This window comes from Agelaius tricolor, unplaced genomic scaffold (genome assembly GCF_023055355.1).
Source record: "Agelaius tricolor isolate 1412-34295 unplaced genomic scaffold, bAgeTri1.0.p SCAF_3, whole genome shotgun sequence".
Taxonomy (NCBI): domain Eukaryota; kingdom Metazoa; phylum Chordata; class Aves; order Passeriformes; family Icteridae; genus Agelaius; species Agelaius tricolor.
Genome location: NW_027269263.1, coordinates 35108426 through 35133299, shown reverse-complemented (window position 1 = coordinate 35133299; position 24874 = coordinate 35108426). Strand labels below are relative to the sequence as shown.

At 38.1% G+C, this 24874-nt stretch overlaps 1 protein-coding gene across 2 annotated transcripts in view; it reads left to right on the top strand.

Annotated features, from left to right (window-relative positions):
* MYRFL (myelin regulatory factor like) overlaps positions 1-24635 on the top strand; it is a 44873-nt gene extending 20238 nt beyond the window's left edge. For both annotated transcript variants that reach the window (XM_071423438.1, XM_071423436.1), the window contains 16 exons: positions 244-334; positions 3123-3323; positions 4310-4418; positions 4875-4984; positions 8375-8538; positions 9124-9187; positions 9914-9999; positions 10787-10858; positions 10981-11027; positions 11145-11309; positions 15679-15741; positions 17903-17990; positions 18255-18329; positions 19279-19387; positions 21471-21545; positions 21639-24635. In XM_071423438.1, coding sequence (XP_071279539.1) covers positions 244-334; positions 3123-3323; positions 4310-4418; positions 4875-4984; positions 8375-8538; positions 9124-9187; positions 9914-9999; positions 10787-10858; positions 10981-11027; positions 11145-11309; positions 15679-15741; positions 17903-17990; positions 18255-18329; positions 19279-19387; positions 21471-21545; positions 21639-21725 — 1606 coding nt within the window. In that variant the 3' untranslated portion in view covers positions 21726-24635. The remainder of the gene's footprint in view (positions 1-243; positions 335-3122; positions 3324-4309; positions 4419-4874; positions 4985-8374; positions 8539-9123; positions 9188-9913; positions 10000-10786; positions 10859-10980; positions 11028-11144; positions 11310-15678; positions 15742-17902; positions 17991-18254; positions 18330-19278; positions 19388-21470; positions 21546-21638) is intronic.
* The last annotated feature ends 239 nt before the right edge of the window (positions 24636-24874 follow it).

The window sequence follows — 24874 nt, the reverse complement described above, 5'->3', positions numbered from 1 at the left end:
CATTACTTAAATTTGTTAATTTAAATTATTGTATTCTTTGCTAATTTGTAGTAATTGTGGGATTTGTAAGAACATATTTCTTAAGAGTGAAGGAAATTCTTTTTATTTTATATTGTAAGAAACACATTAAAAAAACATTGTCTGTCTTTTTCTGTATCAATAATAACAGCTGTATTTAAGACATTTTTTCTGTGAGAAAGAATTACTTCAATTATTGTCTTGATTAAATCAATTTTAAATTAGATACTTCATGCTGGTGGTTGGACTGTATGCTGTATCTCAGGACCAGTTCTACTTACTGTCTGCAAATATCTCTGAAAAGATCATTGTGAGGGTAGGTATAAATTTGTAATGCTTTCATGTAAAAGTATTTACTGTTTTGATATTCACAGGAGATTGAGGGGTCGTGATTCTTGGGGATAAAAGTTACCACTGAGTAAAAAAGATTGAGGAAAAAATCTACAGTTGCATATTGTATGAGTATGTTATCTTTTAATTATCAGAAATTAAAAATGCTATAAGTAGTGCTATAGAAGGATTTAAAAATAAAGCTTGTTATGAGTTCCAATACAAAATAACTTGATTTTTCCAGACTTTTTTTTTATTTGCAGTGAAACAATTTACTTCACTTCCCAGGAATTTTGTAAAAGCTTTCATTAGCTAGAGTCTTCAGTTTCCAAGGAGGATGAGAAGGAAAAAGAAATGAAGAAAAGAAGGACAAGCAGCTCTAGGAAGTTTAAGACCCATAGCTTCACTTTTCCAGTGTGTTTCCAGAGTGTCCCACCTCTCAATTTGATGGTAGTAATATAGGATTCAAATTAGCAAAAGGAAGAATAATCTCTTTTCCTCTTAACTGTTATTTTTCACTTGCCTGGTTCACAGACATTTTTTCTTTTAGTGCTCAGCTTTAGCCTACAGTTGGACTCAGAAAAGAGAAAAACCCCAGATCTGTAGTGTAACAAGAGCTATGGAGAGTTGGGGTTAGGAGAGAGAGAAAACACAGAGTCCCAAAATGAGTGGGATTGCAAAGCGACTGCCAAGAAAAGGTGGGGGCTGCTGAAAGCTTTCAGTCCTGGCCCCTTTTTTTTGTCATCAGTAGGTGGTGGCTAATGTTTGAACTGGGCATAGTCTGGAGTTATAATTATTTCTAGGGTGAATATTAAATTTACAGCTTAGAAAGATGGGAAATATGTAAGGTGCCATGTGGTGGGGCTGCAAAAGATGGAGAGGGTCTCTGGAAAATTGCAGTCCACTGAACTTTTTCATGTGGGTCTGTTGAAGAGCTGCTTCTTGTTTGCATGGACTCTTTCTAGCCCTTGGCTTATGGAGAGGAACAGGCTTAGCATTTTGGCTTGGAGTCAAGCAAGACCAAAAGCTCTGGTGTCTTAAGTGGAGCTGGGAAGATGCTGCCAAAGAAAGTTGAGGGCTGTCAAAAGCTCTTAGTCCTGGCATTGTTTTGTGCAGGCCATTGCTTGCATCCTTTTTGGCAGCCCATCATCTGCCTAGGCTTACAGCTGTGGTCTGGTTTAGCATTTGGGTTTGGGGAGAGTAAAAGGGCAAATTTCCAGCATGTGGGGTGTTGCTCAGGGGTTTCCAAAGGAAGATGGGGGCTTTCAGATGGTTTCAGTCCTGGCTCCTTTTTCATCTGAGCATCCTCTTGTGCCATAAACCCTCTTTCTGTAGTTATGGCTAGGTTTTGGGGGGTATTATGGCCTGGAGCTCCTTTCTGGGTGGAGCTGTGAAGAGACCTTGAAAACAATGTGTGGAGTTCAGCAGTTTTCTGCATGGCTGAGAAGTTTTATCATCCTGGCTGCTGCTGTGGTTTTTTTGCTTCAGCTGGATGCTGAAGCAGTGTGTTTGCATCATTCCTGCCTATATAGTTATTTTCCTTTATTTGTCCATTAATTTCCACAATCCTGTTTTCATCTGATTTTCTTTTTCTGGATCTGACAGTGTTACAGATATCACATCATTAATAATTTGAGGACTCTGTTGAATTTTCACAGTGGTCTCATTCTTGTTACTTTACAAGATATATATTTTTATGTAAGATTTAGAAATTTACATTTTCCCACAATTTTTAATATTATATTCTTTTGAAATTTCAATGAAGAGGGCTCCTTCAATGCATGTGAGACATGTTTTGAACAGGAATTCATGGAATGAGATTTTTCAAACCTGGCCACTATTTCAAACAGAGGAAAAAGAAGGCAGTAAGACAGAAAGATCAAGAGGGACAGGTCTGAAGTGGTGAAAATATCAACAGGAAAGATGGAAGGGAAAAAAAGAAATTTTCTTGCTGTCTAACAGGGCTTCAGTGTCAGGGTAGAGCAAATCAGCCACTGGCTACCTTAAAGTGGCAAAGCCATGCAAGTGCACTGTGAGGAAAAGCAGCTCATCTTCTGGCCCTTTATACACTCCAACACAACAAAGCTACCAGCTGCGTGGTGCTTGTCAGGCTTATCAGATCATGCTCTAATTGTGACAAACAGTGGTGAGTACACAGTGCCAGGCCTTGTAGCTGGCAAAGCCTTGTGAAAGCCTGGCTTCTTTTTACCATGATTGTTGGCCTGAATTCAAATTAAAAAAAAAAACCCAGAACAACAAACAACCCAAAATGAACTATTGGAATAAAATGCCTTTTCTTGTTATACTCATTCTGTCGTTTTATTGGTGTTCTTTAAAAGTTTCCTTGACATGAAATTTTCAATATGACATGACATTTTCAATAATTTAAAACAATACAGAGGATTTTATGAATCACATGTGTTTAATCTCTGGCTTGCTTTCTCTTTTCTGATTTCCAGTCTCAGCTAAAATTTAGTGGTAGATAAAGAACGGTTATGTGGTATAATGTTAAAATTAAAATTTGGAAAGCTTTGGACATTTGGACATTCCAAATTCTTTGGAATTCAAGGGAAAAAAGCATGAAGCTGGTGCAGTGTGAGCAGAAACCCTTAGAAATAACTCCACTCTGTTTTTTTCTGTTAGCATGTTAAAAATTTCTTGAATACAATTTCAATTTTTAAGATCTGGCTTTTCATTTTCCCTGTATTTCTAATAGAATAAACAGTAGTGCATCTATGCCATACTGTAACTTTATTTAAAACATTTCCTTGCAGGCATCTAACCCAGGGCAGTTTGAGCACGACAGCGATGTGCTGTGGCAGCGAGGAGCCGCTCCAGAGACCATAGCCTATCACGGCCACGTCGGAATTAACACAGACGCGCCGGACGAAGCGCTGGTGGTCTGCGGGAACGCCAAAGTGATGGGCAGAGTCATGCACCCCTCTGACAGCCGAGCCAAGCAGAACATCCGGGAGGTGAGGCAGGGCAGCCTTTAGGGCACTTCTGTGTGCTCTGCAGCACTGGGGATGGATCGTTGTTCCCACACGTGGAGCTGTCGGGATCTCTTGCTGGTCAGAGTGACCCCGAGAAAAGTTGGGAAGTCCCTTTTCCCAGCCTGGTGCTTGAAGAAAGAGTCAGGGCTCTTCATTCCCAGGCCTCAAGGTTGTTTACTGTATCTTATCTATAAAATTCTTTCTCCTGTCCTGCCAAGGTCCACTCAGCACGACAGTCAGAGGCACTCTGCCTGCCCTCGGGGCAGTGTTATCTTTTTATACTAAATACTTTGTATACAATGTTTACAATTACTTTCCAATACCTATCACCTATGTTAGACAGTAAGCTTCTACTCTAAACCAATCTAAAAGTGCCAACATCACAGTAGAAGATGGAGGCCAAGAAGGAGAAGGAGAAAGGCAGGACACGCCCAGATCCCTCCATCTTGCCCCCTGAACCTCCATTCTAGAAAACCCCAAAATCTACTTTTTCACCTTTTGATAAATTCACTATCATTCTACTTAATTTTTCGTGGCTTGCAGATCTTCATCTAAGGCTGGTAACTTGCTCCACAGGTCATAATCAAAACCACAGGCATTTTGGGCTGACAGGGGTCTTGGCTGCTCAGGACAGCCAGAGGGATGTCCTGGGTCCTGACAGAGCAGCTCCTTTATCCTTCCTGGCTGTGCTGAAATGCTGGCCTAAAGAAGGCAGATGTGCCATTGTGCTCTGAGAACCATCACCTACAGACTTTGGAGAAGGCTCTCTGTGGAAGCTGGGAGTTGTCAAACAGAGGGGTAACTGGCAGTACAAACAGCACTCTGGTAGTGGGGAATGGGAAGATTGTCTGTATTTTTCTATGTGACGATTGGCCAAATGACTGTGTCAGGCCAGTTGCTCTCTCAGCGGTGTCCTAGATGCCATGCTTAATGTTTCAACACGTAAATCTTGGTATTTTTCCAACTAGGTCGACACAAATGAGCAGTTGAGAAGAATAACACAAATGAGGCTGGTGGAATATGACTACAAGCCTGAATTTGCATCTGTTATGGGAATAAAAGATACCCATGAAACAGGTATAAAATCAGCTCTCTTCCCATTTTTCATTAACATCTACTGATATTTATTGGGCCATAGTGTCTTTTAATATCCTGCTATTTCATCCTCATTTTTTAGTTTACTGAAATTTCACACTGTTGTATATCTCTTGTGGCATAAAAATGCCAAAATTAGGTATTGCTTGTAATTTTATAACGTCTGTTTCAATTCTTAAAGATGGGAAGTTTATTTTCCAGAAGTTTAATGAGAATGAAGTATGTGCTTACAAACTATTTTGTTCTTTCTGCAGAAAAATGAGAATTCTAAAGGCTCCTGGGGTTTTTTTGTGGAATGGAGAAAAAAACCAGACACCCTGGATTTTCTTACCACAGAGAAATTCTAGATAGTTTTTTTGCTTTGCCTGTCGTTTTTAGAATGGTCAGCAGGTACACCAGTGTGTTTCCTGACATTAGTTTTTCTGACCTCCTGAACAGGAATAATAGCCCAGGAAGTGAAGAGGCTTTTACCTGAAGCTGTTAGAGAAGTTGGAGATGTTGCTTGTAATGATGGAGAAAAAATAGAAAACTTCCTCATGGTTGACAAGGTATGGTCTTGAGGGAGAAAGTGGGGATGTGTATTTAGACTGTTCTTTCATGTGGGGAGCTATGAACGCATGCTGTGCCCCATAAAAAGCTGTAGCCCCCCACATGTGTTACAGAAATGGTGTTCAGTGAATCATTGAGAAAAACTGAACCACCAGCTGTTAGTAAAGGGCTGAATCTTTTAATAACAAGTATCTATACTAAAAACTGATTACAATACTATATACACATACAGTTAAAAAGTAAAAGCCCTAACTTTTCTGAATAGAAGTGGATAGTGATTTCATAGCATTGGTTCAACAAGTGGTACTCCAAAACATTATTTTGTGCTTAAGCGTTTCAGTTAATTAAGTGTTCCACAAGTGAATAAGCAATGATGGCATTCAATTTGTTAAATAAAAACTTCCTGACTCTAATCCTGGTATAATCTCTACATACCAAATCCAAGTGCTAGCTCTGTGTGTGGGGGGTTTTTTTGGCAATCTGAAATGCTTTTCTTAGGTTCAAAATCATATGCTATGAAATGGCACACAAAATAGTTACCATGCTCATAGGCTGGAAACACTGCTGAGGTATTGTTGTCCTGTGCTCTCTTCTCCTCCTTTTCCTGTGGAAATACCACTGCAAGGGACTGTCAGTCGCAGAGTCCACTCACACAAGGCTGCAGACAGCACTTGTCTCAAGGCAGCCCCTCTGCTGAGTGCTGGCTCACTGCATGCCAAACACCATTTTTCAGCTTTTTCCCACTTGCAGCTGATAAGGAGAAGAGAGAGGTTTTAGAGAAAGGTGACCTTGTCTTGTCTGGATGATACCATGAACAAAATCCTGCATTCATTATCATAATGCATTCTTTCATTTTTCTGTAGAAAACACAGATTTACACCACCAAACTTGGAGAAAATATCTACAAAAATATTGCATGTCGCTTGTCATCTTTTGATAGGCTATAAATAATTTAAATTAAATCTTCTAGGTTGTATTCCATATAAAAGAAGTATGAATTAGATACCTTGAAAAAAGCTGTGGAAAGAGCACTTCTGGAGATACTGTGGAAAAGGAGACTTTTAGAAAATTTACTCTATTTGGTCAGGGTTCCAGCCTGTAGTTGATTTCGATGCTAGTAGAAGAGCAGTGTTGGTAGGTGACTCCAAGTTAATTTTGCCCTTTAGGCCTTCCAATTATATGGTATGACGCCTGTAGCATCATTTGCATTTTTGAATGCCTCCAAAATTTCTTTGGGGTGGCCTGGTTTTTCACCTGGCAGAAGTTTAGGTTGGAGAATTGAGCTTTTGATTCATATCTCTTCCTTGCTGAAATATCACGCAAAACACCAACTCGAGCAGTGCCTCACAGCACTGCCATTTGGGCCCATCATGTTCCCTTTCTTCTCTGTACCTTGGGTCTCTGGAGGGTGCTTGCCAGTGCTTCCAGGGATGTGATCTACAAATGGAGAATGCCTACTTTCTATTCATGCCTGTAGGGTGTGATTCTGCTGTGTATGTGGCCCAAGCAGGAGTGGATTGTTACAGCAATGGCTTACTTGCCACTTATCATTTTCTTGACTACCTGTCTAGATCTGGGTCTGAGATTACTTCACAGGCACTTTGGTGTTTTAATGTGGTCAGGTGAATCTGTGCTTTCTCCTCTTTCTCCTAACAGTTGTGGCAGAGCATATGAAGGTCAATTCCATGACCTTTGGGGTGACAGGATCAGGAGAGATCTGTGTCTAACAGTTTAAGATGTATATTGAATGCAGGGATTTGTAACATTTCTTGTTCAGGTGGAACATCTGATTTAAATTTCTGGAGCTCCCAGCTCCGGAATAGCTCAGCAGCTTGAATAGTAAATGGACAGTGCTTCATTTTCTTTTTTTTTCAGTTTGGCGGGTGATGAGACCTTGAACTTTATCTCATATTCCAAGTTTATATCCAGATAAGTAGAGTGTTGGCTGGTGTTGTGTCTCTTTGTCAGGTTGGAGCTGTTGATCTCTGTAAAACTATTTGATTACATTACATTTGAACCAGGGTCTGCTGCTTTCTAGAGAAATGTCTCAACTATAGGCAATTTGTTTTTTTGAGACAGAATCTTTTCTTCCCAGTCACACTGTGCTCAGTACTTTGTACTAGAGGGGGATTAAAACTCTGATCAGTTTTTTTCCTTGAAATAGAGTGTTCCTTCATTTTGTGAGAAGAGCAATTTTCTCAGCTAGTTGAAGCAATTCATGCTTGATTTGAAGACAATGGAAAGGGCAGCTGCTGTGTATCATTGATACAAGTGTCCATATAAGTGATTTCACAGTTCTAGGTACAAGAGATTATTTTGAAGTCACTTTTTATTTAAATGGGCTCTTGTGGCAATAGGAAGTTTTTGACTTGCGACTGATAATGTGCTCTGATTCTGATTGCATGAAATGCTGTCTGGTTTTGTGGAATGCAGTCACCTTTAAAAGAAAGGTGTGCATGGCTTTTACAATGTGAAAGGCAAAACTGCTTTTACTTTACTTCTGCATAACTTGACTAGGCTGGAATACAGCAGCATTAACTGCAGTAATAGCTTCATCCAATGGCACCAGTCTGGTTGGACTTTAAAATGAGAAAGCCATTCTTTCACACACAGCAAACAAAGTACTCTTCTACTATTCTCCTGCAGTGGATCAGTAACCATTATTGACTCAGAAATGGATAAAATACTACCTGGATGATTATACTGAGGGCATTTCCAGCAGCAGATTGATACCTAGATGATAAGAAGGGGTAGGAGAATAGGAGGCTTTTCCTGGGTAAAATATCCAGAATGAGTAAATGGAGGGTGTCTAAAATGTTTTAATTGCAGGGATAATCATGTTATTAGAACTTACAAGATTCCTGTAAGAGACTGGAGAGGCTGAAAGGGAGAGCAAAATTTTACTCAGTCACAACTTGACACCTGGTTTGGTTTTTAATCTGTGTCACTTATCTCTGTGTGATTAATATTACGTGTAAAACATGGATAGAAACTCTGATTTGTCTGAGCCTACCTATTGCCTGTAGGAAGATGGTTGGATGTACATTTTGCTAAGGGATTCTAAAATCTGTGATCAGCTAAAGCACTGAAAATCAAGTAGTAGATGCCTGTTGGAACAGTGTTAAGGTTCCAACATGGTATGAAGGTAAAATACAGTTTAAATTCTTGGTACAAAAAGCCCTTTAGCTTCAAATTTTTCTGCAAGTCCTCATTTTCAATTTCCTGCAAATTAAATGTCTAGCAAAAGGGTTTTATGGTCATACATGCATCCCATCTACAGTGAGATAACTTGTGTTTATATAGGTGAATTCTGCACTAATTTCTGCTTGTTACACCTGATTGATGAATATACTATGTATCTACTAATTTTGTCATTGTTTTCTTCTCAGGATCAGATCTTTATGGAGAATGTCGGTGCTGTAAAGCAGCTTTGTAAACTAACAAACAATCTTGAAGTCAGAATAGAAGAATTGGAACAGTGGAATAGGAAACTGGCCAGGCTGAAACGGATCAACAGTTTAAAGTCAACAGTCAGTGAAGAGAGCAAAGTCAGGTACCCCTGGCTGGAATGTTCTCTAATAGTTGTCACACAAGTTGTTAAAGTGATCTCTGAGATAGAAGTTTTTGCTTGACAGAAGAGTTCAGCTATTTTCCAGTATTTAAATTGTGCAAAAGACCCCAAATTTCCCAAATATTTTTTAGTCACTGACAAATTAATCTTTGAAATGGCTGTTAAATTACAGTAATTTTTGTAATTGCTTCTGTTGCATAAAGTAAAGGGTAGATTATGTCCAGTTACAGCTCTGGGACTTGGAAATTGCTTATAAAGCAAATCTGCAGAGCTTCATCTGCAAGAAAGAATCTTCACTGGTGCTTCAGTGGAAGCGATGAGTGTTTCCTGTTTCTAAGCCATTTTCCCAAGTTTCCTTCAAAATCAAATGTAGCATTTAAGAGCATTCACCTGAATGAATTAACTGGAGACCTTTATCCTTGAAAATAAATCTGCTGACACTTCTGCCTTTCCCTTTATAAATGTTAAAATTGCAAAAGCAAGTGACATTAACACATTAAAAATGTCTTTTCTTCATTAATTACTTGCTGAAGCATTTGAATGTTAAAGAGATCTTGTCTCTCATAGCAGGTATAGTCGAGCTAATAGTCTCTTGCCATCAATAAAATCAGTCCCACTAAAATCCAGGAAGGTGAGTGAAATGAAATCCTTGTCTGAGTCATTCACTCTGATTTGCTTTCACTTTCTCTTGCCTGTATTAGGGTATAGGAAGTGGATACCCCTTTTCAAAGGGATCATGTGAATGAGGAAATACATATACTGACCTTTTTTAAGACAGTCTTCCTAGGCTGCCAAGCCCTGTCCTTTAATATGAACCAATGCTCATTTGCCTACTTTGCTTTTGCCAGTGCCAAAGAGCAAGAGAAAATAATAAGTCAAATATGCTTTGTACCATAATGACAGTCAAATGCTCCATCACCTAAGATTATCCTACTTGTTTGGAAAGTGCCTTTCTTCTGTATTTGTACCAGTCCTGCTTTAACATGGTCTGAGCACATACTGAAAGCTGCTGATCTTTTAGTTCTGGACACTTACTGAGTTCTTTATTTGATTTTGAAATATTTCAAACGTATGAAAAATGGCAGGAAGAAAGGACAAGGAGCTGTTATTTTTTGTCTATCCTTTCTTCTTCTACAATGTTTGTGCCCCCAAACTATCAACCATGCACAGTGCACTGAAAGTCTTAGGGACCTTTTAATTACTGAAGTTTTTCTCTGTAGATGTTGACCCCTATATAAGGGGGATCAGAAAAGAAACAAGGGTGATGCAAAGTCAACCGAGTGTAGTATTTCTTAATCTACTAGTAGTTGCTTAGATATGTGCCACTTGAATTAACCAAACTCTTTTTTTACCCTAGGTTTGTTTATCAAAGACCAAAGGATCTTGCTCTGTGAAGATTTTCCGGGTGACTATAATAGCTTTGCTTGCTATTATGGCACTATGGTAAAAATTAATTAACAACAATTTGACTTCTTTCTCCCTTCCCCTTTCTACTTATCTGAAAGACTATAGCACTTTTTCTTCTTCTTTTCCCTTCCTACTTGAAGAACACAATGTATTAAAATTAACAATTAATATCCTTGGTAATATTGTAAAGTTGAAGCCATTGTATAAAAGTAAGATACTCATGGGATGGACACACAACTGATCTCTCTCCATGTCACAATGTATGGTGCACCTTGAGTCTACCTCAGTGGCTTGTACTACAGGTACAAAACTGGACTCTGCATTCTGTGCCTAAGTACAATTTCTGATGTACAGAGTGATTCTGTTGTGTGAAATGAAGTTGAAACTGTTCCCGCTGTGATGGGCAATTATGTGACTGGGAGTTTAACTTGTGACATTGGACTTGTGGAAAGGAAAGTATGCTCTGGACTTCTGATATTGCCATTTTCTGTCTCCAGTCCAAAAACTTGTGGCTTACAATCAATCTCTTTGTGACCTGAGTACTTTGAACTGGTGGTGTGATTCTATTTATGTTGGAAAATGGCTGTATTTTGTGTTGAATACAAGAAAAATGAACTCAATACTGTGTACAAGTATCTGATCTAAACCCCATTAAATTCAGCTGAAATTTTTCCCACTAAAGGGAATCTGATCACTAAAGGGAAAGTGATCAGATAGTTAATACTTGCATGACTGCATTTCCCCACAATGCTGTCAAAGTGTTATTCCTATTGTGTTGCATAAAAGATGGATGTAAATCTACAGAACAACTCTCTTTCTACAGTGCTTTGACAATATGGAGCCTATATTTACTTAGCATTCATGACAGACGTTTTGAAAAACATCCAGTTTACAGGCAAGTAGTTAAATTACCATTAGTGAATTCAAATTAGTAGAATCAGTAATAGACTCTGGATCAATTTGTTTTGGTCCTCAGCTCTAACATCAATTTCTTAATGAATTGTTTTTCTTCATCAGCAGTACCTCAACTCCTGTTCCAGTCTCTCCCTCTACTACCACAGCAGGTACTGTGTCTCTGCTGGTCTGCATACACATAATTGGCTATTATAAAATGCCAGTATGCAGTCTTTGTGAGAATTATATTTTGGTTTCATTTGTTGTTGTTGTTTGCTTTTTTTTAGCATTACAGAGTGAGAGTACAGTTTCTCAGACCACACAGCCCATCAGCAGGATCCCTGAACTGAATTTCTGTGACATTTTACCTTGTGACAAGGTCTATTGTTGTCCAATTCACCAACCAAAAGTCAAATCTCTAAGCTATGAAAAAAATAATGCAAAGGAAAAACGTAAGTTGAAAATATAATTCTTGATAATTTGAGCAGAGACTGTATGGAAAGTGTGGGGAAAGGGGCAAGAATCTTTAAAGGTAGTTAGCTTTCTACAAAAGAGCTTATTCCAGAGGATTTAAAAAATCTTGATATAACTAATCATCACTGCAGATTTTTTTTTTTTTGAAAAATCCAGTCTGGTTACCCTTAAGAATTTGGGGCCCTAAGATGTCTTGTCTGCTGTCACTGTTTTTCCTGGCCATTCGTGGTAAATTATTTGATGTTAACTGGAAAGTCACTAATCCATTTAATTGACCTTTGGCTACAGTGGATGTGAGTTGATTAGGGGAGTAGAGAATTAATTAACAGATGCAAAAACCCCCAAAAACCAGAATTGTGTCACAATGTGGTGGTGCTACATCTTTTCCATGGGCAGAGACAGAATGCCAACTGCCTGAAAACATAAAACTTACACTTAAAACTCTGATTGTTAAGGCAGGGGTTTTGAACAGTAGTATTTGAAGGCAGAGCTCTATAAAATAAAATACTTTTACTGGAATTAATTATTTTACTGATACTGTCTGCCAGATGTTGTATGCGTAGTGTCTGAGAAGAGGCATTGTTTACAACTTTTACAATATTTATAAGAAAGGGTTAACGCATAAAGGTATTAATAACTTGTGGGAATCTATATTCCTCTCTCCCAGTCCTTAACATATCCAGTGTCTGGAAGTAAGTGTTAATGTTACTAAACCAGCATTCATACTCTTCCTATCTTGGCCTTGGGAGCAATTCTTGCAGCACAATTGACAAAGTGAAGTGAAACTGGGGCTGGATGCAGTTCAGCCTCTGAAGTACAAATGTCTGCCAGGGCAGGCTTTACCAATTGCTGTGACACTGTGAGCATGAACTGTTTCAGTGGGACTCACCCACTGGCCATTCTTTGCTCTGCAGACAAGCTGTATGTGAGTGGTCCTTGTGATTCTTGTGATCAGTGCTGCTGTAAGCCCTGTGGCAGATAAAACCCAGTACAGCTTTCAAGAGGTCATACCTGAGTGATTTGTATTGCTCTGAAGCCTGAAAGAGTGTTGATTAATTAAGAAGACATTAATCTCATTTATAAATGAGGGAATTGTAGATGGATGAAAATGAAATATGAAAACCTTCTATCCTCAGCTGGCTGCTTCTGATATTAGGTGGAAAGAGAAGATAAGAATAAACACAAAGCATTACCTTCACAAGGTTTTATGCTCCAAATAGCATTAAGAGTGGATCCAAGAGTGAAAAATCAGCACAGTACACATGCTACTGAAAGATTTCAGTTCTGCACAAGTTTAATGAACCTGAATATATCCCCAGATGGAAGGTAGCAATGTCAATATGAAATCCAAACAGAAGGAAAACCAACAAGCTGTTTAATGTAGCTGTAGCCAAGATAAATGAAAAGGAAAATGTTTTCAGAAAAAAAACTAAGCATTAAATATGGGGAATAATCATGATAAAAAGTGGATGCTTTAGAATCAGCTGATTAGTCTGATTCATGGAAAGGTAGGGCTGTTTACAGTTGCAATTAAATTAAATACTAATTTAGGATTTACTACAGACCTTTTGCTGCTCCACATGCAATACTTGAATTCTGTGGGTGCAGACTACTGCATATATTGTAGCTCCTAATCCTTTGCATCCCAGAGCTGTTGATGAAAAGGCTGTTTGGAAAGCTCAAGTAGAAACAAAAGCATTCATAAGCAAGAGAAAAATTATTAAACAAAAACTCAGCACATCTTTATGTCACCTAGCTTAATGTGACCTTTTTTCCTCATATTTTCTTTTACCTGATTTCTCTGGAGGATTTAGGCTTTTGAACTTCCATTGATTTCAGTGGAATTGAGGAATGTGAATACCCTTCAGCATTTGGGCCTTTTTTGCTTTCTGCTTCCATGCCATTAGTGCTCACTGCTCTCCCCTTAATGTTAAGTGCCACCAATAACCAGGAGCTGTCCTTACTTGTTGTTTCTCCCCAGTGTCCCTCCCTGCACAATAAAAGGTTGGTGAGAGCTCCTGCTGGATTTTGGTTAGCCTCAGGCATTCCCATTTATTGCCTTCAGAGGGCAGTTAACAGATTCATAGTAAAGTATCACCACAATGAGAAACCATCAGCAGATTTTTCCCACGCTGCTTATGGAATATAACCACTCACTTGAATTAAAACCATAGAGTATTTGAGGGGAAAAAAAAGATACTACATTTATTGGATGAGTTTTTCTTAATCTTATCTGAAGATGATGGTTTTCCTCATTACATTCTTGCCATGCTTGTAGTTCTATATTTGTTATTGAATTGGATCTTCACAGCCCACATGGGCCTTTGAGAAAGCCCTCAGTGTTACTATATGTGAAAGAGTGGAATTTTATTTACAATTTATTGAAGGTTGCTGTGGTGCTTTGTGGTAGTTCTTGGTGTTCTCAATTGGCACCTTGTATTCAAAATTTAGATTGCAATATCTGAAAGAACAATGAAATGGTAATTCTATGATGAGTAAAAACCCAAATGAAAATAAAGTTCTATGCTGGTAACTGACTCGGTCTAAAATCTTAGTGAAGTAAATCTGTCTTTGTCCTGGTTTTTGTACAAAATTCTGATACTGCTTAATGCCTTCTTCCACCATGTGCAAAAGAATCACAATTTTAAGTGTTTACTAATTCCAAGTTTTTAATAAATATTCCTACCAACACTTGCATGGGCTGAACTATTTTATCTACATAGAGCAATCTTTTACCTCCACTAGGGGATATAGGTTTTCTACAGAATAGCTCTCTATTAGTGAAAATACAAAATTACAGTGTTTAATGCATTGCTAGCATAACTGGACTATTTAAAGAAATCAGGAGAAAATGAATGTGTGACAATTAGTTTGTGAATTAAAGGGAGGAATGAGAGAATGAACAGGCTTTTATTAGATCTGCCCCAAGATGAGTGTACATGTATAAGTGATTGCATGTGTTCAGTAGCCATTTTACTAGGTGTGTGGAACTGTATAATGAAATGGGACAGCAGATGACTGCTAAATGCAGCAGTTACCACCACATCTGGCAGAACCTGTAGATCTGTATGATGAGTTAGTAAATAGGAAATGAATTCAAGGAATAGCTGGCAGCAGTATGAGAGTTTTATAAAAAACACAAGACAGATTAAAATCCCAAAGATGATTTTGTATTACGTTGCTTCTGGGCCCTTGGATTCCATTTCTTAATGTTGCTCCATGCTCTTGGTAACCTACTAGCATGAGAAAAGTCTGGATTTTCTTATTTCCCAATACTGAAATGAAATCCAAATCTGGAGTGAATAAGAAAACAAAAAGGTCAATCCAGCTGTCTTGCTTCAATCTCAGTAATAATGCATTTTGATCTCTGCTTCCTATCATGAAACAGTCATTCTGAACTCAGAAAATTTCCTTTGGAAAACATAGTAATGGAATATTTTGGTATTCTAGAAATGACATTCGATGGAGCACGTTAGTTTAGGCAAGATCAGGATTTCCCAATGCCAGTCTACTGGTAACATGTCTCTGAACAGATTCTTAGCTGGCAAGCTGTGTAGAGGCACAGGAATAGCATTAGACCATTTCCCAAGGGCTTGAAGGGCCATTTGCCTTCCCCAGGTTGTATTATATGATGGTTATTCAAAAGATCTTTAAAGTTCACTTTTCTAGACAAGTGTTGAGCAAATTAATAGAATAACAATTAAAACCAGAAGTCATCAGCTTATATTACACAGCCTAGTTCCATGTTTGAAGTTACAGAGGTGATATCAGTGAACATGGTGATCATGTTGTTAGAGACATGTATTAGCTTTTTAAGTTTGGTTATGCATCCTCTCTCTGAAGTACTGGCTCAGTCTTCAGTATCTTTACAATACACATTCAAAAATCTAAGTTGTTCCCTCAGCCTGTATTTGCATACCAGATGCCTATAATTCCTAACATGATTTTCTCACTAATAAGAAAGATGTGGCTTTATGTTCAGATTTGAGCTGAAGTGCCTGGCTGCATATTGACTTTCAGCATGGCTCTCTGTTATAGAAATTGGTGATGTTCTCTGTGTGTGATGAAGTCTTTTCTATTAGGCTATGGTTTGGAAATGTTTTTGATATTCTGTAGATTTCAAAAACTTGTTTCTTGTTATCTGCAAACTTATTTTGACTGTGTATATCTTCTTCTGAATGGAGGTGCTTTGTATTTTAAAGATCTCTCTCGTGGTTATGCATATCTATTCAAGAGATAATTAACAAAATGTCTTCTGGTTATGTATGGTATACTTTGGAATATACTTTGCTGTTACAATTGTGCAAAGCTGATTTTGGTGATGTTTGTACGTTCATCCTTTCACAGAAAACAAAAGTGACATGTTACCCAAACGAGATCCCATCAAAAAACCTGATCTTGGAAATGACTGTAAGTTCTATATTTAAATGAAAAAAAAAAAAAAGTTGTATAACTTTCAAGATCTACTTTTAGGCTTTGAATTCTGCTTCTGGAATGTAGGGAAGTTTCAGTTATAATTCATCATTATAGAGAATTACCACTTGTGAGTCTAGTTCCTGTGAACAACAGGAAACCTGTGATTCACTATAATTTTCAGTTTATTCTTACATCTTCATTAGATTTTTATAGACATTCTGACTGCCCTCTCTAGAGAGTTCTTAGGCTTGGCTTCAAATACAATAAAATGACAAGTGGCATTTTCCTTGACAGGAGCTCAAATCTTGTGCTTAAGGATATGAATGTGATATCCATGTGCAGGAAACTCATGATACAGTGTGAAGGAAGTGCTTGGGGTTTGCCTTTTCTCACCTAAGGGATTAAAATGTCAGCTGCTCAAAGGGGCCATCCCTACCTTCAGATCCTAACGCTGCCTTCAGAGGAGATGAAATTAAATTCCTTGACACAGAAAGTTTGGCTTGATTTCAGGTTCCCCTTTTAGTGACTCTGCACTGCTGTCAGAGCCAGCCTGGGTTGAAAATATTGATTCTTTTATGTAAAGATGAGTATCTGCTGACTACATATGTTATAACAGCATGCTCTGGCATTCATTCAGTATGAGCAAGATTATGCCTTGTGTCTTTTTGGTTTATGTGGATCCTCTGTTTTAAGGCTTGGTTGATTCTGGTTTTGGGTTTTTTTAAAATAAATATTTGATTAAAGAATAGGCAATATTTGGATGATAAAACATCTAGACTTAGACATCTAGACCATGCACTTAAAGCAGGTGAGGAATAGAACATAGATTCTGCTTGTTGTCTGGATGTGCTCCAGTGGGATGATCTGGGAAAAAATCATTCCCCTTCTGATTTTTTGCATGGGTACACACACCTCAGATGAAGTCCTCTGAGGCATCACTATGTTACATGTTGTAATGAGTTGCTGTGTCACAGGCAAATGTTCTCCTGTGCTACTTGTCTGAGATGAACATGCTCAATTTCCCTCTGTCACTTGTAGATACTTGCATACTGAAAATTAGGTATATACTACCACACAGAGATTTTATAGTCAGAGAACAGATCACCCTATACTCATCAAGTTTCTCTGCAAAGTAGGGAATGGTTGCTGTGGAACAGAGGAACAGAAACACAAACCCAGTGTGCACAGCCTGGTGTAGAGGGCTTGGGCCTGCCTGAACCAAGTCCTCCTTGTGCTTTCTGCACCACATCGTAAGGCCACGTGAAGGGTCTGCAGAGGAAGCTGTATGAGGAGCAGCTGAGATCCCCTGGTTTGTTCAGCCTAGAGAAGAGGATACTGAGAGGACACCTCTTGGTGGCCTACAGCTTCCTCATGAGGGGAAGAGAAGGGGCAGACACTGATCTCTTTGCTCTGGTGATCAGTGATAGGGCCTGAGGGAACAGCATGAAGTTGTGTCAGGGGAGGTTTAGGCTGGGTATTAGGAAAAGATTCTTCACCCTGAGGTTGGTCAGGCACTGAAACAAGCTCCCCAGAGAAGTGGTCACGACACCAAGGCTGCTAGAGTTCAGCAAGGATTTGGACAGCACTCTGACACATGGTGTCTGCCTAAGGGAAAAACAATGTTACCATCTCTATATTCATCATCTATCTGCAGTATATTACAAAACTCTTGCAAAAACCAAAGTTCTTGCAAGTTCAAAGTAACATTATATAAAGAAATTATAATTTTCATTTAAGTTGGGTAATTTTCTTCCACAGGGAATTAGAAAAAAGTTTTGTTGCATTCCATATTATTCCTCTCAACAAAGATGAGGTTTTTCAACTTTATGGTTACTTGAATGGGTATGACTGGTACATGAAAATGAATATCGACACATTTGAGTTTTACTTGGGTTGCCATCAAAGTAGCCTTCAACATCTGTGCAAAAGAAAATGGTGCAATATTAGGTTCCCAGGATATTTGTCCTTGCAAACTGAAATCTCCAATGGCAGAATGATGGTAATCAACCAGAGGCTTTTAACAGAGTGCTAATTTAGACCTGGAGCAAGTCCTGTAGTGGCAATCAAGGCAGTAGACTAACTGCAGTTTTACTATGATCTTATCTATTATTTCTGAAATAATCAAGAAAAAAACTATTATTCTTAATGTTTTTAGGGATTGATACAACAATCAGTTCCATACAGATTTTGCAAACTCAGCAAAGCATTGACAACCGCTATTGTAGTAAAAATCTGCAGTGCAGGTAGGAGAATTTTGAATGATTATTATTTTATTATTTAATAAAATAATAAAAATAATTGTTTTATTTTGCTATAGTAGGATAAAAGACCATTATTGTGGCCTGGCTGCCTGGCTGGCTTCTGCTCACAGTTATTTCCTCTCAGATGCAGTAGTCTTTGATACCTCTTTATGTTTTTTTCTGTTTAAATTTAAATGCAATTTCCATGTTTTGGGGAAGATACTGTCTATATCAAAATCCCATGTGTATTAATACAACCTTTTTCAGCTCTGGAAACTACAGCTATGTTATTCCTATTAACAAATACACGCCCATGGATGTAGAAATCTCACTGGAAATAAAGTAAGTACAATTAAAAGGAATACATGCAAAAGACAACAGTGGTTCTTCATTTGATAGAAATTCTTGCCTGATGCCTATTGTTACACAAATCTGTCCTGTTCAGAGGAGTGGGAAAAACATAGTGCACAACTAAATTGTTAATGTAGACCTTTTGGGTAGATTCCTTGCTTTTGCATAGGCCCAATACCACTCTCAGCTCAAGGAAGATTTCACCTGATGTTGCAGGTATTGAAATCGAGAAGTCTTGAGCTTCAATCCTAATAAGCATTTGGGCAGACACATATATGTGTGTTGGCAGGATTGTGGTCTCTGGCCTAGGGATCTGAGTTTTCTTTTGTTGTAGAGAAACGTTATTAGGAACATAACATGAGTAACTCCAGAGAGTGCCTTCTTTGTTGTGCCAACACTGTGAAAGGGGGGTTCTTGTGCAGGAACTTCTGGTGTTGCATAAAATTGCGAAGCAGGGAAAAGCAGCGGACTTATTCCTTTCAGCAGCTTTTTCTCCTCAAAAGCTCACCTCCACCATGTTCTCCCAGAGGGAACAAGTAATTTATTTTGGAGTTTTATTCTGAGAAAGGCCAGCACTAGCCAGAACAGCTGCCAAACAATCTGCTTGACAACAGTTCATGACTTCCATCTCTGCAACAAAGGACTCATCCTGTCTTTTGATCTTCAATGTTATCCCTGTAAACATCTGCATTTTTCAGATAAGATGAAATATAACAGTACCCCTGAAGTGTCTGCTTGTTTTCTACAGCCACTGAAAATTTGTCTTTTAAATGCATGCCATTATTATCCAATAGTATAGCATTCCCATGCAGAGATTAATACATCATATTCAGAGTTTCACTGAGTATGACTGTATTTTGAATATTGGTTTGTGGTTTGGGGGCAACTGATTTTATTTTTAATAAAGTCATTTATCCTTATTTTTCTCTGTTTCTTGAAGCACCACAGAACCATTAATTATATTTCTCTGCAAAGTCACATTTGGAAATTATTGCTCCCATTATTCTTCCAGCCAAAACAGTAGGAAGAATTTCCAAGAAACCACACAGGTAAGACTTTTATAGCGATACTCTGGGGTTTGGGAATAATTTTTATGAAATTAATGGCTGCAGAATTCTGATCTTTGTTGAAGTACTAGAAATCCAAATGCTGGTACTTTGAGTCTGTCAGTCATGGCTGGCTTTGGCATGACCATAATGAGATGCAGTCTTTTTGTTGGAGTCAGTTTTCTGCTGACTTATATAAAAACCTATCCAATAATTCTCTGAAAAGACAGTTTTTATTCTGCTTCAGCCTAAGCTACCACTACAACTCATTATAACTCCAGAGAAATGGGAATAACTTATCACTCAGAGCTTTAGGAGAGTCCTCCAAACTCTCATCTACTTTATGGCTTCCATTATTATCTTATGGGTTATTATCTTATGGGTAATTAATTTCAGTTTTAAAGTCTAGAATTTGCTGGTAACAATGGTAGTGTTCTGCTTTATTTCTGTGTGAACAGGAGCTTACCAGTAAATCCCTCTAGGGAAAATTCTTCATTTTAAAAGTGAGATTGTTTATGTGTCATTCTCTGGATTCCTTCAATGGGGATAAAAGCTGGTGAAACAGGTTAGCTTTTCCCAATAAAAAATATTTAGTGACCAGGTCTCGCAAATCTTGAAGCACCTCCAGTAAACTGATGAAGGCTTTAAACTTTCTTCAGGTTCCCTGGACATACAGGCCTCCTTCAAGGCCCCGTTTGTCAATATTTGTTCAGAAATGTCTGGCTAAATTCTGGCTAAATCAGTAGGAAAGGCAGAAGTAATGATAATAGCATTTCTGAACACATTGTAGGAGAAACATCTCTGAATTTGGAAGTAATTTCCAAGTTCTTCGGGAGAAGAGTTCAGAACTCTGATCTATGATCCCATACATAACATGTTTTTAATTGATTCTTTTTGTTTGTTTGTTTTTTTATTTTTTGTGCTTAGTCAGATTACAGCACTTGAGATACCTCCAGCTGACTTTTTGCTCAGCTTTTTAAATGTCATTGCAAAAAGTTTGAGGCTTCTCTGTAACAGTGGCATAGTCATCAGAAAGCCCAAATTTTCCAAGTTTTGACCTGTCTGCTTTAATTTCAACAGAATTGAAATTAAGTCAGACATAGAGAGTTTCACAATGCAGAAATGTCCTTGAAGCTTACTGACAAAACTGGTCAAAGAGATTTCCTGTGTCAACCTGAAATCCACATCAAAAGACTAAAGCTAACTAGCCTCCAGCAGCAGTGAGCTTTCAGATTTGATGTGACTCAGAATAGAAATGCTGCTTAGTTGAAGAGGTTTCTTTTTAGAGGATTTTTCTAGGGATGGGAAGGCTTATTCCCTACCAAAAGGCGGAACAGCAATCATTTGGACTTACCAACCCCACATAAGTTTTGTCATGTAGAACATATTGTCTCCAGCAGAGAGGATGTGTCAGAAAGTGAAGTGAGGAGAGAAAGATGAAGGAGTTGAGACACTAGAAATATAAATTACCATGGATCATTAGGTGAAAGAGAAGTGAGGATTGAATTTTGTTTTATTCATTGTAGCCTAAACAGTTCAGGTACAAAATATGTTGTTTCACTTTTGCATGGCAGAACACTGTAATAAAAAATAGCATGAAACCTTGCAGGTATCTGTTTTTGAAATAGTGAGTGAAGACTCTACCCATATCTTTAGAATATATGGAGGAAATTTTCTGTCTTCTGAGCACTGCAAAAGTTGCTGTCCCAAAATCAGCAGAACTGCCATTTGCTAGTATTACAAATTAAAGCTCTCAGGCCACCTGGCATATCAGGAACAATCCCTATTTTGGGGGGATTTGCTTAGAAAATGAGTGAGGGAATCCACTCATTCAGAGCCAGCTGAGTGTCACTGGGAGTCAGATGCCTGCCAGTTCTCCTCCATGTGGAGCTGATCAGAGTAAATGTACATTTGCAGGGTTTAAAGTCAGCACTTGATCTTTAAATACATTTGCCTGTAGTTATCAAGTCTTGATATCATAATTACCTTGCACTGCATTTGTCAATGAAACATTTCCAGAGTCTGTCCTTCTCTCCAGTTTCCCCTGGCATGAGGTTATCTGATCTGTGTCTCATTTGCCACCTAGGGACGGCAGCACGTTTGGGCTCTCCCTGTAGCTAAGCTGTATGACAGTGCATACTCTTTCCGTGTGGCCGTGCCGGTAAGCCTTTCCAAATGGCAATGTGGCAAAAGACAAATAGCATTTGAACTGAAAGAAGTTCCTCTATCAACCTCCTTTATTTTTCTTTTGCAGGGTTTTGCTAGCTGCTCAACAGACCGTTACTTTGCTGGAATATTTTTTACTGATTACTACTTCTACTTTTATCGGCAGTGTAATTAAAATGTTGCCAAATATTCTGTTCTTTGGGGAAAAGATGAGGAAACACTTAATATGAAAAAGAGACATGAAAATAATCCTGGATATTTTTAAACCTCTTTCTGGGTTGTATGGGAATTTCTTGGTTTTTTTTCACTTTTAAATTAAAAAAAAAAAATAGAAAAATAAAGTGTTAACAACAACCATAGCTCTGCAGTTCCAGAAACTGTTTCTAAAAAGACACGAGGTAATGGAGTATATGATGTTGTTGTGGGTGGAGTGGGAGCTGCAAAGCTTAGTAGAGAAGCCTTCCCATTGACTCACAAGGTGCAGAATGACCTCTGGTTTTCGAAACTCCTCAGAGAGGAGTCTGGGTGTGGTTGGATCCAATCTTAGCCCTGGACTTGTTCAATGGTTAAAGTCTAAAGAATTATACACATGTGATTAAACCTTTGTACAATTTTGTCATGCAGAATTAAGGATAGCAAGCCAGATGTATCAAAATGAATGATTTATTACAATAAATGATTAGACAAAAAGATCTTAATCAGAATTACTTACTACATGGTATCGAAGCTAACGCTGCTAGCATAGTATATGATAATGTACTATATTAAAGCAATGGTAATAAAGTCATCAATAAGAAATAATTATTAAGTAGAGATCAATGTTACTCACCCAAACCAATGATTGTGGCAAACATCTTTAGCTCACCTTAAGAGGCATCCCCACCCAAGGGAGGAATCTCCACGCACGCTCCAAGAAGGAGCGTGCGAGAAATCCCTGCCATTTGGCACTTTTATAGTACATATATAAGTGGTACTCTTATAGTATAAAGTGGCCCACTGTCAGTCATATGTCTCCATATGGTTATGGAGAAGTCAACTGTGTCAGCTCAGCATCTTTAGATAAGGATACTTTACAATATCTGCCACACCTTCATCTCATTATCAGGAAGTTTAACTTTGGAGTTGATGAGTCAGATTTGGTTTTGTGTAATTTAGCAGCAAAAGCAGCATGACACCTCTCAGTTCACCAGCGATAGCTTTGAAATTTTGCGTTGCTCAAATCTTCACTGCATTCCAGACAGAGCATCCTGCTACAGATGTGTAAATAAAATGATTGTATGGATCATAGAGAAGTTATATGATATTGTATGTACAGCAGACAAGAGCAAATGGGTAGGAACAGCTGAGATGCCCTTAAGTTTTCAGAAAATGGGAAGATAATTAATTTTTTTTTTTTGATATTATTCCTTTGCAATCAGGAAACCTGCTTCTGTCCTGTAGGCATGCACCTTCTTTTATTATCTGCTGCCCTTTTTTAGATATAAATCCATTTCTTTTTTTGCTAAGAGAACTAAAACCAACCAAAACTCTAAAAGAGAAATGTGGCACTCTGAAAATGTCCTCTAACATAAGTGTAAGTTAGGGAACAACAGATCAGTTCAGTTGTCTGAGTGCTTCCATTTCAGAAAGCAGTCCCATCATTGCCACCACAGCTGTGTGATTTAACAATGCTACTGCTATTTCAATGAGTTATATTTTAGCTACCGTTTTTTTCCCCTCTGAAACAGGAATGAACTATTTACTCCTAAATTCAGGTCATATTTTTTCTTGGTGTTTGTGATTTGTGTTAGTTTGATAAAAGAATAGAAATATTGAAAAGAAGAATGTCTTGCCTTCATGGCTTTCTAAGTTGCATATGGATACACACCTGCATGGGAAAATTCTTTCTATTTATATTTTGGAAATACATTTTTAAGGAAGAGCTATTCAAGTGAAATTTTACATTAGTTGCTCAGAAAGAAATCAGACATAATAATCAACTAAAGTGTAAATAGTGTTGTAGGGTATGTTTAGATCAATCCTTTTTTTGTGTAAAGAGAAAGTAAATATAATAGACTGACTGTAGGCTTTTAAAGATTTATGATGTGAAAGCTACATTTGAACAAGTGTCCTCTAAATGAAATTATTTAGCAGTGAAAGGGAAACATTAGGAAGAAAAATTAATGTCTAAAAAAGACCTTGCCACAGTCTTTGTAAACACCAGTGTGCCTTTATTATATATTTATTGCCTGACAATGTGATGGGAGAGTTTAATTTGTTTCTCTGCCTTGATTTGGCATTTCTTTTGTCGCTATTTTGGGATTTCCTTTAAGAATCTCCTTCTCACTGATTTTTTTTAGATGCATGTGCTTAGTTGGGGTCAATTGCAATATCTGGCTTCTTTTCCTTAAATGACTCATTTATTTGCCCTTGTATGTGTAAGGGTTTTTTTGTGGTGTGGACTTTTTTTTTTCCTGGGAAGTATTTGTGGTGTAAACCAGTGTTCTGTAATATTCCAGAGACTAACTGGTGTTACAAAATAGATACAAAATAATCAGAAATTTGTGCCTTTAATTTTTTGTAGTCCATACTTGAGGGTAGAGTCAACCTGTCACAGATGATAACATGTGCATTTTGAACAGAAATTCTACATTTTAGGCCCACCTGGTTTTCATCACACTATTCTGGATTGTAATTCCCTTCCCAGTGGCTCAGAGCACTGCAGGAGAATATAAACTCTTAAGTGTTTCCTGTCTTTAAAAGGCTTTCTGTAATTAGTCTAGGGTGAGGTGCATGTGGGATAGCAACTATTTTCTTTCTTAAAAGGATTGTGGTGATTTAATTACACATCAGTTTGCCCATTTAAGAATTTCCAACTAGTTCTCTAGTCCCGTCATTTGTTTGTAATAAAATGCTGTTGAAGATTTCATTCAGGTTGAAGTTGTGGCTGTATGAAGGCTGTGTTCTAACACATCTGAGGTAACAAGTATCAATCTTGGCAAAAGCTAGGGAAGACCTAACAGAAATTAAATACTTGGTGTCTAAAGAACCCTGGCTGGGTGATGTTTAGCTGCTTACTGGGGTTAGACTGTGACACAAACCCACCAGAAACCCAGTGAGTGACTGACCTTCATGACCAGATTTTGATCCATTTTGCACTGGAAATATAGAAGCTCTAGGAATGATTCTCACACCCCTAACTGACAAGCCTTCACTTTACTATATTTGGGGAAGTGGAACTCATCTTGACAGCACTGGACTGGTGACATTCTTGGCCTCCTGCTGTCCTTCTCCCTTGTATGGCATTGAACTAGAGCTACCAGAGAAAAGAATACCACAGGGAAA